The 16,474-nt window shown below is 43.1% G+C and overlaps 1 protein-coding gene and 1 non-coding gene across 2 annotated transcripts in view; both read left to right on the top strand.

Moving 5' to 3' along the window:
- The window catches only part of Myh8 (myosin, heavy polypeptide 8, skeletal muscle, perinatal), a 31,511-nt gene that overhangs the window by 8,042 nt on the left and 6,995 nt on the right, over positions 1-16,474 (top strand). Inside the window, exons 13-31 of the mRNA NM_177369.3 lie at positions 1,006-1,124; positions 1,211-1,360; positions 3,034-3,204; positions 4,362-4,671; positions 4,778-4,845; positions 7,014-7,101; positions 7,185-7,302; positions 7,471-7,594; positions 7,677-7,813; positions 9,192-9,447; positions 11,927-12,169; positions 12,281-12,457; positions 12,537-12,682; positions 12,764-12,854; positions 13,180-13,569; positions 14,106-14,232; positions 14,548-14,666; positions 14,790-14,986; positions 16,236-16,419. Of these exons, the coding sequence (NP_796343.2) occupies positions 1,006-1,124; positions 1,211-1,360; positions 3,034-3,204; positions 4,362-4,671; positions 4,778-4,845; positions 7,014-7,101; positions 7,185-7,302; positions 7,471-7,594; positions 7,677-7,813; positions 9,192-9,447; positions 11,927-12,169; positions 12,281-12,457; positions 12,537-12,682; positions 12,764-12,854; positions 13,180-13,569; positions 14,106-14,232; positions 14,548-14,666; positions 14,790-14,986; positions 16,236-16,419 (3,215 nt within the window). The remainder of the gene's footprint in view (positions 1-1,005; positions 1,125-1,210; positions 1,361-3,033; positions 3,205-4,361; positions 4,672-4,777; positions 4,846-7,013; positions 7,102-7,184; positions 7,303-7,470; positions 7,595-7,676; positions 7,814-9,191; positions 9,448-11,926; positions 12,170-12,280; positions 12,458-12,536; positions 12,683-12,763; positions 12,855-13,179; positions 13,570-14,105; positions 14,233-14,547; positions 14,667-14,789; positions 14,987-16,235; positions 16,420-16,474) is intronic.
- On the top strand, positions 5,974-6,045 carry n-TPtgg2. Its single transcript has one exon. It is a non-coding gene; the product is annotated as a tRNA-Pro (tRNA).

Here is a 16,474-nt window from a genome sequence, read left to right on the forward strand (position 1 = left end):
CCTCCTTGTACACTCCTCCATCACTTCATCATCACTGCCCATTCAAATAAGGTATGTCAAGCCTCAGCAGCCATGTATAAGCTGACCTAGAGCCAGAGAACTGGAGACAGAATGAAGTGGAATTCCTGCTTTGTCCTGGCACATCTAGGTCTGAATACATGATAGATTCACATGTTGTTTTAGCATTAGCTAAGAAAGCCTCTTTGTATAGGGTGAGAGGTAAAGGATGCTCCTATATACATATGTATATATGTATGTGATGTGTGTGTGTGTGTGTGTGTGTGTGTGTGTGGCAACAAGCAAGAAAGATAAAAAATGAGCTAGCAAAGAAAAATCGTGTGCCCAACATATGAAGAAAGAAACATTGGGTACATAGAAACCACTGCCCAGTTACTTACCTGCCCCAAAACATGCCCTCCTCCCTGTCCCTCTCCCTTCATCTTCTTTAGCAGTTCCCTTTCATTCTGACATGTAGCATGGCACATATTAGATGTGCCTAGATATTTTGGACTTTTAGAGAGGGTCACCCACTTACGTTAACCCTTGCTTTTTTAGATAAAGAAGTAGGTTCCTTTGATCAGGTCAAATTCAGAAAGGTAGACACAGGAAGAGTCCAGTTCCCCTGTCTTTTACCCTCCCTAATGGTGAGTGCTATAGCTTATTTATCTTACCCTTCCAGCAATGCCTGAAGTCTTAAAGGGAGAGACTATGTCTCATAACCTTGAACTGAGTGTCACCATAAACACTATTTATTGTGGTTAATGAAACTGTTCTCAAATCCTACTTGCAACAAGTCATTAAAAAGCCAGTATAAGTGACCAACCATTCAGTGACTACCAAGTACCTTAATATACATGCAAAGAACTTCATTTGCCTTTTTGTTATGTGATTTAAAGGTTTTTTTTTTTCAACCTAAACAACAGAGTAATTCCATAGGAGAAAGATGAAGGGGCAGGCTAAGGAGGATGCCCATTGGTAAACACTTCTTGATTTGTGTCACCACAGTGGCTGACAAGGCTGCCTATCTCCAGTGTCTGAACTCTGCTGATCTGCTCAAAGCCCTCTGCTATCCCAGGGTCAAGGTTGGCAATGAATATGTCACCAAAGGCCAGACGGTTCAACAAGTAAGCACATATTCTCCATAAATCACACTCTGAGGCCTACATGACACGACTTAATAACACTAACAAACATCACTATGTCTGCAAAGGTGTATAATGCGGTGGGTGCCCTGGCCAAGGCTGTCTATGAGAAGATGTTCCTGTGGATGGTCACCCGCATCAACCAGCAGCTGGACACCAAGCAGCCCCGGCAGTACTTCATCGGGGTCTTGGACATCGCTGGCTTTGAGATCTTTGATGTGAGTTATCTTCATAATAATACGAAGTGAGGGACACAATTTTGAACTTCAATGTACTAAGTGACAATTATTTATATTGTATATATTGCTTAACTCCAACATTGAACCTAATACAAGAGTAAAAAATCTAAGGTAACAGAAAATGATAACAGCTAAATTTATCGAGCAATCAGTATATTTTTGATACTATTCTAGGGACTTCAAAATGTTGCTTCATTTAACTTTCAAGAAAGAGAAGTTTATGTTACCATTATTATTGTTATCATCATTATTATTATTGTTATTGTTATCATTATTATTATTATTAGGAGTAGTAGTAGTAGCAGAAGTGTAGTGAAAACTAATACACAAGGAAAATCAAACACATGCTAAAGATTTGATGGGTATGTAACACAAAGCCAAGATAGGATCTATCTGTCACATTTGGTACATGTACAAGACACCTTGCATTGACCTGGGCATGAAAGGGAGAAAGCCCAAAGGTAGGAGCCAAGCCATAGACGTCGGCCTCTCCTCTTCCAGGTTTACCTTACATAAACTACTTCCCTGTTAGGCTTCAGCTTTTCCTGGGTAAAGTGAGAGAGTGAGTGATTACAAAGACTCTCAGATCTTCAACTGCTGTATTGCACCAGATCTCTATTTCCATGGATCAGACAAGTGAGGGTTTGTGATGTCAGCAGAAGAGAAACTCACTGTCCATTTCATTGTATACATCAATTAAGGGTCTCAACAAACTTTCCTTAAAAACATGACAGCCAAAGGTAAAAAGTATGAACTCTTCTAGAATTAGTGAAGAGAGATTAGCACCTCTGTTAACAAGCTTTTCTAATAAACCACTTTTCCCTTCTATCCTACATCAGAACCATAAAGCACAGTCGTGCCTTGGCATACGTTCTTGTCTCTGCGATCTTACAGGTGAAAGGAAAGTAGATTCTATTAGAACTGTAGTGTGGTAGATAGACAGGAGAACAGATAGGAAAATAAAATGTAGATTTTTCAGGAATGGTGCTGCACAACTATATTCCCAGCACTCAAGAAACAAAAACAGGCAGATCTCTGCAAGTTCAAGGTCAGCCTGGTTTATATAGTGGGTTGAAGGACAGCCAAAGTTACCTAGTGAAACTCTGCCACAAAAAAAAGAAAAGAAGGGAAAAGGAAAGGAAGGGAAGGGAAGGGAAGGGAAGGGAAGGGAAGGGAAGGGAAGGGAAGGGAAGGGAAGGGAAGGGAAGGGAAGGGAAGGGAAGGGAAGGGAAGGGAAGGGAAGGGAAGGGAAGGGAAGGGAAGGGAAGGGAAGGGAAGGAAAGGAAAGGAAAGGAAAGGAAAGGAAAGGAAAGGAAAGGAAAGGAAAGGAAAGGAAAGGAAAGGAAAGGAAAGGAAAGGAAAGGGAGGAAGAAAGGAGGGAAAGAGGAAGGGGGCAAAGGAATGAAGGAAAGAAAGAAAGAAGGAAGGAGAGAAGGAAGGAAAAACTGCAGTGTAATTGATATCTGAATATCCAAAGAATGCCCAGTGTTTACAAGAAAGACATTTCTCCCTGGGAGTATTAAATACATACATTTAACCTCACCACTCTGTTCAGATTATTTTCCATAAGAATATTTTCATTAAAAATAATATTAGATTTTATTCCTATAAATATCCACTTAACCTGGGAAATCTCTACTGCTCTGTTGTAGTTCAACAGCCTGGAGCAGCTGTGCATCAACTTCACCAATGAGAAACTGCAACAGTTTTTCAACCACCACATGTTCGTGCTGGAGCAGGAGGAGTACAAGAAGGAAGGCATCGAGTGGACCTTCATCGACTTCGGGATGGACCTGGCGGCCTGCATCGAGCTCATTGAGAAGGTTTGTGTGACTTTCATGGAAGGCTCTGGGTATGAGGCTGCATCTCAGATGTCTTAAAGAGCTCGAGAAAGTCTCACTGTCCTTCCCATCACTTGAGAGCTAGACAAATGGGAAGAGCACTGTACAGAAGTCATTCCCTTCCTCTTTACAATGTTTACATGAGAAGAGTTTGGGAGGCGCTGCCTCCATTCAGTTTCTCTCCATTTTGTTCCAGTACTGACTCATATCCAGTTTAAAGGCAGTTGTGAATACTCCGCCCATGACAGTTGGCTTCACTGAAGCACTCTTGCTAGTTCTAATCTGCCTCCTTTAGAGTACAGGATGTCATTAAAAGAAATAAACATTTTTTTTCTAAATAAAAACTGATGCACAGACAATATAGCCAGTGTATCTGAAATCAAGAAGCCAAATTGCTATGCTACTTAATAATCTATACTAAAGGAGAGTAAATATCTAAAATATCTTAAGCAATGCTTGGGTTATTTGTATTTTTGTTACTGTACATGGAGTCAATATTCTCAGACAAAAGTGCATGTGTGTATGTGTGTGTGTATGTGTGCTTGCACATGTACACATGCACATGCTCAAACACATGCAGGTACATCACCTGTGCACATGTGAATGCCAGAGAAGGATGCTAGGTGTCCTACTCTATCACACACTGCCTTACTCTCTTGAGATAGCATCTCTCACTAGGTTGATGAGCTCCTACATGCCCCACAACAGTAGGGTTTCAGGTATGTGTGTGACCATACCTTGCTTTTATGGATGTTCTTGCTCAGCAAGCATTCTTACCTGCTGAGCCAGTTTCCCAGTTCCAGAACACTCTTTTTCAGGTAAAACAATACTTTGACAACAAAGTTAATTCATTTAACAGGGGAAAGTATGATAATGAAAAGTATTTAGCAAATTACCCATAAACTCTGTGGGATTAGTGCTCTACTATCCTTTTGGCTGAACCTAATGCTACAGATTGCATGAGAGATGGAATGATGGGAAGGTCGTTCTAGAGATAACAAATGGACTGTTTGAGCTTGGAGCCCGACTTACTCTGTGCATTTATTTAATTGGGAAGGCTCATAATTCAAAGGACTGCTACTATATCCACGTCCATTGAGAAAAGTGAGGTTTACAGAAATCTACTTTTCTGAATTTAGCCACTGGGCATCTTCTCCATCCTGGAAGAAGAGTGCATGTTCCCTAAGGCGACAGACACCTCCTTCAAGAACAAGCTGTACGACCAACATCTGGGAAAATCCAACAACTTCCAGAAGCCCAAGCCTACCAAAGGCAAGGCCGAGGCCCACTTCTCCCTGGTGCACTATGCGGGCACTGTGGATTACAACATCACCGGCTGGCTGGACAAGAACAAGGACCCCCTGAATGACACCGTGGTGGGGCTGTACCAGAAGTCAGCAATGAAAACTCTGGCCAGCCTCTTTTCCACATACGCTAGTGCTGAAGCAGGTACTTCTGTGCCCTACATCCAAATCAAACCATTCCCGCAGGATGCTCCTACACCGCTCTGACCCTAGGGAACCCACTTTACTGATGCGTTTTCTTTTTATCTCAGATGGTGGTGCAAAGAAAGGAGCTAAGAAGAAGGGCTCTTCTTTCCAAACTGTGTCAGCCCTTTTCAGGGTAAAGTATAAATTTAGATTGGGAAAAAAAGTATATTCAGTTTCTATGTATTATATCTGTGCAATTTAGAATAAATTAGGAGGGAATGGGATAGAGATAAGAATCACTTTCAACATTCACTCATCAGGATCGATCTAAAGCAATACTTGGGCAGGGGTGGGAGCTTTATTCTTTATTCCTTATTATGATTACCTGCGGAATTTAGGAATGCCAATATGTCCTTAGAAGCTGTGAAGCTTCTTAGGCATTAAACACATACACACACACACACACGAGCATGTGAATAGATACCAATAATAATAAGGATGCTTTTTTTTTTTACTTTTTTTATTAGGTATTTTCTTCATTTACATTTCAAATGCTATCCCAAAAGTCCCCCATATCCTTCCCCCACTCCCTTACCCACCCACTCCCACTTCTTGGCCCTGGTGTTCCCCTGTACTGAGGCATATAAAGTTTGCAAGACCAAGGGGCCTCTCTTCCCAATGATGGCTAACTAGGCCATCTTCTGCTACATATGCAGCTAGAGACACGAGCTCCGGGGTACTGGTTAGTTCATATTGTTGTTCCACCTATAGGGTTGCAGACCCCTTTAGCTCCTTGGGTACTTTCTCTAGTGAAACACTTCTGAACCTCAGTGTGATTATTCCTTGTGAGGGTTGTGTTCCAATCCCATTAACAGTGCCTTTTGAGAAGACTTGAGATTTCCTTTGTTCTCTTTGGGACAATATCTTCCTATGTAGGTCAAGCTGACCTTGAACTTGTGAACTTAGTACCTCAGACTCCAGGGTTCTAGATTCTAGGCATGGGCCACCTTGCCAGGATTGAAGTTTCCTTTGAAAATGAGCAGGTATTATTTAAAACATGCTCCCCCTGAGGTGGATGGATCAGACAAAAGTCACTAAAACCGAGCCTAGTGATCTAAATTGATGGGTAAACTACCAAAGAATAAAACTTCTATTTACAAAATAGTGAAGCTTTTCCATTATATACGTGAACATTCCCATAATGCAATTATAACTCTTCCACAGCATAGCTCTTGCTGAGAGGAGCACGTAAGGTGTCTAGTCTAAGGCCTCCTTGTGAGGATTTTGATCCCTCATTGCTTTCAAAACTAAAACACTAGATGGTTTGTTGGTCTAGTGGTATGATTCTCAGTTTGGGTTTGAGAGGTCCTGGGTTCAAATCCCAGACGAGCCCCCCTTTTCCTCAACTTCCATTTGTAATTTGCCTACTTCCATTCTAATTTGCCTACACCACAGTACCAGATAACAAGTTGAAGAAAGGGCTAAAAGTCCAAAACTAAAATGTAGGTGTGACCAATTGAATGACCTTTGGCCTAACCAGAAAATTTGGTCTTATCTTTTTTCCGTTTCACTTAAATCTACATTATCCAACAAAACATAAGGTTGCTTTGTAAACTTGTCTATAAAGGCATTTTCAGGCTTAGATCTTCACATTATTTGTTTTGATTTCCTAGTGGCTGAGATGCGTGGGGAAAGCATATGTGAGAGATGTCTACAAGTACGTTCTTTACGGCTGAACGACCACTCTCCATCATAATCAATTACTCCCCCATAGACTCTAGGCAGAAAATGTTTTCAAGCACCTAAGATCCACCCACACAGAATTACATTGACTCACACTTTACACTCTTCTGAAAACAAAACAAGAAATTATTGGATTGAGAAAGGCTAAAATGATTGCAGAGCTGGGTTTTCACTGGAACTTGCCAGGTACTGTGAAAGTTATGCTGAAGACAAGAGAGGCCACAGAGGTCATCTGCACTGTTTTCACACGAGGCCCAGGGAGACACAGGATGGCACGTAGTCAGCCTAGTGGCAGAGACAGCCTATGGTCAGTCTTCTGATGCTGGCTGAGAATACTGCTTGTGTATGGAGGCCAGTGACCATGCTGTCCGGACCTAGGTGCTGTAATGGGCACCTTGGTCATCTGCATTTCTTCCCAGCATTTTGGCCTTCTGACCATTTAAGCAGCTTACATGCTGAAAGCCTTTCAAGATGCATAGCCGTTACAGCCTCATAAGCTTATGTCCAGTAGCTAAGAGTGTGCTGTATAATTTTTTTACCAAAAAGGAAAAAAGAAAAGGAAGAAAAAAAAAACCCCAAAACACAACTTTCTCACGACTCTTCGGTCTCACTTTCTAGGAAAACTTAAATAAACTGATGACCAATCTGAGAAGTACACACCCTCACTTCGTACGGTGTATCATTCCCAATGAAACGAAGACTCCCGGTAAGACACAAAGCACCCATAACAAACTAGGCTCAATCTGAAAATTCGTCACCCAGGACTTAACTAATTTTCTCTGTGTGCAGGTGCCATGGAGCACGAACTGGTCCTGCACCAGCTGAGGTGTAACGGGGTGCTGGAGGGCATCCGCATCTGCAGGAAGGGGTTCCCCAGCCGGATCCTGTATGGGGACTTTAAGCAGAGGTCAGTCCTCTTTGCCGAATAGCATTAAATGCTATGAATGTTGCTCATTAGATCATTAGATCTCTACTTTAATTTTTGTTCTGGGAGTTAAACAACTACTTCTATTTGGTAGCAGTAGGGCAAGTGATTATGGCTTTCTGAGCATCCCTTATGTGTTTAACTGTACAGATACAAGGTTTTAAATGCAAGTGCTATTCCAGAGGGACAGTTCATCGACAGCAAGAAGGCCTCTGAGAAGCTTCTGGGCTCTATTGATATCGATCACACTCAGTATAAATTTGGACACACCAAGGTATGGCTGCGACTCCTGTACACTTGACCCATGAACCCACAGCCCAAGTGTGGGGATGACTTGTGACTCTCTGTTCCTCCAGGTTTTCTTCAAAGCTGGTCTCCTGGGTCTCCTGGAAGAAATGAGAGATGAAAAGCTGGCCCAGATTATAACAAGAACCCAGGCGGTCTGTAGGGGATACCTAATGAGAGTGGAGTATCAGAAGATGCTGCTGAGAAGGTAACAGCTATGTATATTCTCGGGATCACAAAGTCAACCCCCACCCCACACCCTGGGGACTGTCCATCAGCTTTCCTCATTTACTGATCCTCTGATTCTGAGATTAGCATGAGCTTTCACCCCTACAACACATTAACCTTAGTGTCACCCTTCAGGCTAGACTTCCCAGAACTTCTCTCTTGACCTCTCGCCCCACCCCTACCCCCATCCATCTCACACACAGAAACATTCTGCCACAAGCACTTTTCATCAGCCCACATCTCTGTTTCCAGCTCTTCATGAAATTCCACATCAAATCCAGGCTGCTTTGCTTGGCTGTCAAGTTTCTATTCCCCCACCGTATCTTTCATATCTTTTTTCATATCTTTCATATCATGGCTTTTCCTAGCCATGCTAAACAGTTCACGTACCACTTATTTTCATGTCTGAACAGACCTGCCTAGTGACAAGTCCCTTTTCTTCTTTCCCAAATGAGCATCCTCCAACTTATCTACACAACATTTTTTTTTACATTGCTCTAGCCATGTACATATTTTACTAATTTTGTTCATCTGGATTTTTAAGGTTGGCATAATAAGAGTTTTGGTTGTCCCCCACCCCCAGTCCATCTGTATCACAGCTTGTGTCATGATATTTGCCTTCTCAGTGTTGGATTTCCTAGCAACCAAACCAATAGAAATAAAACTTGCCTGGTAACGAATTTAAAGATGCCTACATATTGCATAAGCCACCCAAACATTGCCAGCCCATTGCTATCATTTGAAGAGCTGTACCAAACTTACCATTTGAATTTTTTTATTTAAATAAAACAACTTTGGGGCTTACATGATGCTAGAAATGTCTCCACATGTTAATGAACTTATTGTGCTGGCAATACTAAGCCACTCAGAGAATTTAGAAAAGCCAGTATAGTACTTGAAGACAGCAACAAGAGAAGAGTAGCTAATTCGGTGGTGATTAATACAGGAGCAGTTTGAAGGAAAGAGTAGCTGGGCTGAGGTGAGGTGAACTCTTCAGCCTATGGCTTCTCACCTCGAAGCTCACAGTTGAGTAGCAGCGGCAGGATAGCACAGTCTGATTACAATGGTGGTGGCCTCCCATACACTTCTGCCACGTGTGTCTGCTCTTTCTACGGCAGGGGTTGCTCAGATGGTATAATCTGTACCTTCTACACTCAGCCCACCCTTGCCATCTTGGCAAGGAACTGAGAACACTCAATTGTTTCATATAGCAGAGTAGCAATACTGAGGACAATAGGCTCTAACTCCGATTGTCAGGATGAACACGCTACAGTACAGGAAAACCATGTTGCCTGCAATAAACGTCAATCACACTGCTGCCAGTGAAATGATTACCCCATCTTTCCCCCACATCCCAGAGAATCCATCTTCTGTATCCAGTACAACGTCCGCGCCTTCATGAACGTCAAGCACTGGCCCTGGATGAAACTCTTCTTCAAGATCAAACCCCTGCTGAAGAGCGCAGAGACCGAGAAGGAGATGGCCACCATGAAGGAGGAGTTCCAGAAAACCAAGGATGAGCTGGCCAAGTCGGAGGCAAAGCGGAAGGAGCTGGAGGAGAAGATGGTCACTCTTCTCAAAGAGAAAAATGACCTGCAACTCCAGGTTCAATCTGTAAGTGCTCTATCCTGACCATGTCATAGCACCATACTGCAGGGGTGCTTCCTGGACTTTCAGAGACTGTCACTTACAGCATGGGACTTGTCTTGAGGGAAAAAAATCTTTTGAGAGGGGTGGATTTATTTTTTTCAGTAGTTTAATTTCCTTTCAATAGTGTGTTGAGGAAGAGAGCTACAGCTACTTCTACATTACACAGGGAAAAGGGAGGATTCACAACGTTGAAGCAAGTAGTTTAAAGCTAAATTCCCAAATCTTACTCAAATATTTTATCTCTTTGACTTGGCTTCATTGTCCCAGCCTTAAAAATATAGGTCTAAGCTAAATCTACAGGGGCTTTAATGCCAGATATGTCAGAGGTTGAGCCAGGAGGATCCCACAGGCCCACCTGGGCTATAAAACAAGTCCAAAGCCAATTTCAGCCTTAGCAATGGAGTGAGGTTTTTCTCTCAAAATAAAAAGTAAAAAAAAAGGAGGGGGGGCAATGCTAGAGATACAGCCCACTGGTACAGTACTTTCCCACCTGCTGAAAATTTTGGGTTTAGTTCTCGGCAAAAAACAAGAAAACAAAACAAAAATAAATAAATGATAATCAAATCCCCAACGACGGTTTTATTTAGAAACTCTGAGTGCTTAAGGCTGTCTTATAAGACAAGATAATCGGTACTCGGGTGGCAGAGACAGGCAGAATCTCTGTGAGTTCAAGGTCAGAGGGTCTACATAGTGAGTTCCAAGACAGATAGGGTTATGTAGAAAGACTCCGTCTTTGGAAAAGTTAGAATAACCACCCCTCTTTTCCTCATCCCTTGAGACTTAACTCAATGAATATACATGATGCATTTACGCGAGCTGAGCCTTACTCTGGAAGGCAGGGCGTGACACCCTCTCCAACTCTTGCATCCCATGAATAAGCCTCTTAGACCAACTCTTAGGTCATCCTTCCTGAGTCCAGGAAGAGGCTGTAGTCAAGGATGGGAGCGAACCCAGCAAGAGCACTTCAGGCAAACATAACTGCACATTTCCTGGGTCAACCAGCCCAACAGTGGTAGGGAGAAATTGTGGGAAGGACAGTTTTCCAAATGCTTGAGACTAGATCCTCTCTGTCTCCTCCCATGGTTGACCACAGGGAATATGCACCTAGTGCATCACTATTAAAGGTAAGAACAAGGACCTGAGAAGTCCTCGCTGCATCCAGTTTAAACACTTAAGGCAAAACACACACTGAGAAGCTGGAGAAATCGCCAGGGCAGAGGCATCTAGCAAGTTAGTGGCTGAATTTTTGAGTCTTTTAATTAGTTACTTATAAAATTTTTAGGTAGCAGCATAATTTCTCAGAGTTTCTTGTTCTTACATATTCTAAAATTCATTTTGAGGATAATAAGAAATCTTTAAATCCATTGCATACCCTAGCAAGATTTTATTGAAAGGACCCAGATGTAGCTATCTCTTGTGAGACTATGCCGGGGCCTAGCAAACACAGAAGTGGATGCTCACAGTCAGCTAATGGATGGATCACAGGGCTCCCAATGGAGGAGCTAGAGAAAGAACCCAAGGAGCTAAAGGGATCTGCAACCCTATAGGTGGAACAACATTATGAACTAACCAGTACCCCGGAGCTCTTGACTCTAGCTGCATATGTAACAAAAGATGGCCTAATCGGCCATCACTGGAAAGAGAGGCCCATTGGACACGTAAACTTTGTATGCCCCAGTACAGGGGAACGCCAGGGCCAAAAAGGGGGAGTGGGTGGCTAGGGGAGTGGGGGTGGGTGGGTAGGGGGGACTTTTGGTATAGCATTGGAAATGTAAATGAGCTAAATACTTAATAAAAAATGGAAAAATAAAAAAAAAGAAATCTTTAAATAGAAATGGAAACTTCGAGCAATTATAGTGTTAGGAACTATCATAAACATTTGAATGAATTAAAAATGATGTGTGGAAATGTATTTCATTTACTTTTTACTTTTCTTTTTTTTTAATCCTATTTGACAACCAGTATTGATAAAATGATTGAAATCAAAACTAAACCATATCATTAAATCAACGTCCTTGACTTAAACAACTAGTTCTATAGTGCTCAGAAATTATTACAACTTCCTTATTTACATATGAAAAACTGAGAATGGAGGTGGGGGGGGGGCAACTTGCCCTAAACAAAAAAAACCTATGGGTTGTTGGAGACAAGAAACCAGGCTTCTTACTGCCCTACCTGCAAACCTTTCTCTTTTCTACACACAATTCTACAGTCACCACCTTCTCCGGCCTACTCATTGTGTAGATTCTTTCGATTCTAAACATCTAGTTTCTAATTAGTTGTTTATCTCTACATCAGACCTAATACTCAATTCAAGGTGAACTTATGTTTATGCTGAAAAATTCAAACAGAATTCAGATGAACACTAGATACTTTGCCCCCTGCAAAAAAGCAAGTTTCAAAACAAGTAGCAGACTGTCTATGTGTCTTAATGAATCTACAGGAAGCAGACAGCTTGGCCGATGCTGAGGAAAGGTGTGAACAATTGATCAAAAACAAAATCCAGCTGGAGGCCAAAATCAAAGAGGTGACCGAGAGGGCCGAGGACGAGGAGGAGATCAACGCGGAGCTCACGGCCAAGAAGAGGAAGCTGGAGGACGAGTGCTCAGAGCTGAAGAAGGACATCGATGACCTTGAGCTGACACTGGCCAAGGTTGAGAAGGAGAAGCACGCCACGGAGAACAAGGTATGAGACGTCTACACGGGAAGCTTATGACTCATTTTAATGAAGAAGTAAGACATAAAACCAAAGCTATTAAGACCTAACGTTTAATGCAAAGCACGTTTGCTTCCCAAGGTGAAAAACCTGACAGAGGAGATGGCAGGCCTGGATGAAAATATCGCCAAGCTGACCAAGGAGAAGAAGGCCCTCCAGGAGGCCCACCAGCAGACCCTGGATGACCTGCAGGCAGAGGAGGACAAAGTCAACACCCTGACCAAAGCCAAAACCAAGCTGGAACAGCAAGTGGATGACGTAAGCACGGTTCAGATGGCCTTCTGAAGTATTTCTTTAAGTGCATTTCGATTTTAACAGGTTTCTCTTTCCCCATCAGCTTGAGGGATCGCTAGAGCAAGAAAAGAAGCTGAGGATGGACTTAGAAAGAGCCAAGAGGAAACTGGAGGGGGACCTGAAACTGGCCCAAGAGTCCACAATGGACATAGAAAACGATAAACAGCAGCTTGATGAGAAACTCAAAAAGTAGGGGCTCCAGAAAGAATGCTGTGCGATGCCATCTTTCAAATAATTTGCATATTAATGTGTCTGCTGTTCTGTCTAAAGGAAGGAGTTTGAAATCAGCAACCTGATAAGCAAAATTGAAGATGAGCAAGCTGTGGAGATCCAGCTGCAGAAGAAGATCAAAGAGTTGCAGGTGACTCTTCTCTCTCCAGCTGTCTGTCTGTCTATCTATCAATCTATCTATCATCTATCTATCTATCTATCTATCTATCTATCTATCTATCTATCTTTATTTCTCTTCATTCACTCACCCATTCATTCATTCAGCCATTTTGGTGTTTTGGGGCAGAGCTAAACTATGTAACCCAGGTTGACCTCACATTCGTAGTCTTCCTGTCTCGGCATCCTGAGTTCTGCGATAGAAGGCCTACTTCTAGCCTCTCACCTTTCTTTTTTTTTTCTACACACCAAAATAATACTAAAATTGAGATGCATTAATGTACGCGGTTGATTCCCAGGCCCGCATCGAGGAGCTGGAGGAGGAAATCGAGGCAGAGCGGGCCTCCAGGGCCAAAGCAGAGAAGCAGCGCTCTGACCTCTCCCGGGAACTGGAGGAGATCAGCGAGAGGCTGGAAGAAGCCGGCGGGGCCACCTCTGCTCAGGTGGAGATGAACAAGAAGCGGGAAACTGAGTTTCAGAAACTTCGCCGGGACCTGGAGGAGGCCACGCTGCAGCACGAAGCCACAGCAGCCGCTCTTCGGAAGAAGCACGCGGACAGTGTGGCTGAGCTCGGGGAGCAGATCGACAACCTGCAGCGGGTGAAGCAGAAGCTGGAGAAGGAGAAGAGCGAGCTGAAGATGGAGATCGATGACCTTAGCAGTAATGCAGAGGCCATCGCCAAAGCCAAGGTAACAAACACTGTCTTTATATAGGGTACTGAGCCAGAAAAACAGTATCCATTGTTCCTGGTATCACACCTGGTTTACAGGCATTTTATAGCATTATTCAAATATTTCCTGTCCTAATATATTCCCATAATTTTATTTTTTAAATTTCTTAAAATTCTAAAGTAACCCACTAGTATGACTTCAAAATTCACTTAAGTGAGTGTCGACATCATTGGGATATGTGGCTTTTTTTCCAATAATGAATATGACATGTATGTTAAATTCTGGCATATGCCAAACACCAACTTTCTGCTTAATATCTCACATATTGTAAAAATATATCTTAGTCTTTTAATATTAAAACATCTTAGTTATTTTTAAAAATTGGGGTTAAAATTTTCTCTTTCTTGTCTTGTCTTTTCTTTTCTTCTCTTTTCTCCCTTCCTTCCTTCCTTCCTTCCTTCCTTCCTTCCTTCCTTCCTTCCTTCCTTCCTTCCTTTCCTTCCTGCCTATATTCATACTCAGTGTTTGATTCTCCCTTGCCATGTGATCCTTAGGGAAATCTGGAGAAGATGTGCCGCACTCTGGAGGACCAGGTGAGTGAACTGAAGAGCAAGGAGGAGGAGCAGCAGCGGCTCATCAACGAGCTGACAGCGCAGAGAGCACGCCTGCAGACAGAAGCAGGTAGAGACTCCTTCCCTGGCTCCCCACTTCCTGCATTGCACAAGGGGGTTCTTCCTATGCCGTAATACTCTCATCAAATAGGGAAGTCAGGAGACTGTCAGAACCTTTTGAGGTCGACAACCAAGGTGTGGGGAAGCAAAATTAAATAGAGAAGTTTTTTATGTTCCTGCGGCACCCCTGCTTGCAAGCTACATTTCTGACTTCTTTGTTTGCTAATGTCTATTTCTATAAGAATGGTTAGAAATGAATAGAATATATACACGCACACACAGCGTATTGTTAAACCAAGAGTTCTCCCACTTGCGCTGTTCTTAGGTGAGTACTCCAGACAGCTGGATGAGAAAGATGCTTTAGTCTCTCAGTTGTCAAGGAGCAAGCAGGCATCCACGCAGCAGATTGAGGAGCTGAAGCGTCAGCTCGAGGAAGAAACCAAGGTGAGTTTTACCCGAGATCTCGACAAACCAAACCCGAGAATGCCCAGCTATAGCTACTTGAGGTGTGTGAGTTAAGTGTTACAGGACATACAAATTGAAATCCCTGGACTATCATTTCTACAGGCCAAGAACGCGCTGGCCCACGCCCTGCAGTCCTCCCGCCACGACTGTGATCTGCTGCGGGAACAGTATGAAGAGGAGCAGGAAGGCAAAGCCGAGCTGCAGAGGGCACTGTCCAAGGCCAACAGCGAGGTGGCCCAGTGGAGGACCAAATATGAGACCGATGCCATCCAGCGCACAGAGGAGCTGGAGGAGGCCAAGTATGGGATGTCAACTTAAGAGAACAAAGTTTCGGTCTCCGTGCTCCCTAATGCAGCAAGTTCCACAAGAAGCCATGGGGGGTCTTGTTGCTGGTGACATTGAAAACATCAGTAGCTGACATTTATTGAGTGCAGTTTCTTTTACCACAGGAATGTTGATTCAGGAGCTGAAGAGAAGACGAGTTTTGCCCTTTGTGTCTAGTCCTCTATGAACCATCCACATGCTCATTTAGCATCATAGTAGTATTAGGTCACCATTTTTTTTCTTTTATAGATGAAAGAAGCTAAGATGAGTTCATCTTCTTAAGCTCTGAGTAGATCAAACATTCCTCTTAAAAATCTCAATCGAATTTCCTAAACTATACAAAATTTCTAGGGTTGGTCTAAATAGGATAAAGTTTGGTAGACAGCGGGCACCTTCAAATACACCTTCCTGGGTGTCAAGTTTAAATGGTTATCTGTGTCTTAAGGATGTGGTCTTGGCACACCAACAGGAATGATAAAAAGTATAGACCAGGGGCTGGTGAGATGGCTCAGTGGGTAAGAGCACCCGACTGTTCTTCCGAAGGTCCAGAGTTCAAATCCCAGCAACCACATGGTGGCTCACAACCATCTGTAACAAGATCTGACTCCTTCTTCTGGAGTGTCTGAAGACAGCTACAGTGTACTTACATATAATAAATAAATAAATCTTTTAAAAAAAAAGTATAGACCACTAAAATGAAAATCCAACATGCCTTTGCGTATGCATGAATTGTCCAGATTCATCTGACAGTTGTGTTCTCTAGTTAGACTGCCTGAGCATACACGATTTAAACAAATTAGCTATTCTCTCTAGGCAGTGTATGTGTGGGGGAGGGGAGGCTCATAAAAGGAAGAAGAAAAGTCTGAGATAACAAACACGGGCTTAAGAAGGGATATATAAAGCAGTCAACAATGTTGTCCTAGCTAATGATTTTCACAGCCATTCCCAAATAGAAGTTCTATAAATCCGGAGCCATTTGGTAGATTAAGGCACCTAGCACGGACAGCAGCCTGTGGAGATCCAGTAACACCCCAAGGACTTCACCGAGCCCACCAATCTGTCATTTTGGAACATCCCAATTTGTCAGTCTAAAATGAAGTGTGGTGATCACTGCTGAGAAGCAGATGGATTCCCCAGCCTAGGGCAGGATGGCAAGAGGGATTGTCTAGTTATTGTTTTGTTCCTGGCTTTGGCTGGGTCTTGACAGTCTGGCTAACTTCTCAGGAAGAAGCTGGCTCAGCGTCTGCAGGCGGCCGAGGAGCACGTAGAAGCCGTGAACGCCAAGTGCGCTTCCCTGGAGAAGACGAAGCAGCGGCTGCAGAACGAGGTGGAGGACCTCATGATTGATGTGGAGAGGACCAACGCGGCCTGCGCCGCCCTGGACAAGAAGCAGAGAAACTTCGACAAGGTGTTTGAACTTTAAGACAACTCTATTAGGTCTTCCTCCTCCTTGTCCCAGCTGA

This window comes from Mus musculus, chromosome 11 (genome assembly GCF_000001635.26).
Source record: "Mus musculus strain C57BL/6J chromosome 11, GRCm38.p6 C57BL/6J".
Classification (NCBI taxonomy): Eukaryota; Metazoa; Chordata; class Mammalia; order Rodentia; family Muridae; genus Mus; species Mus musculus.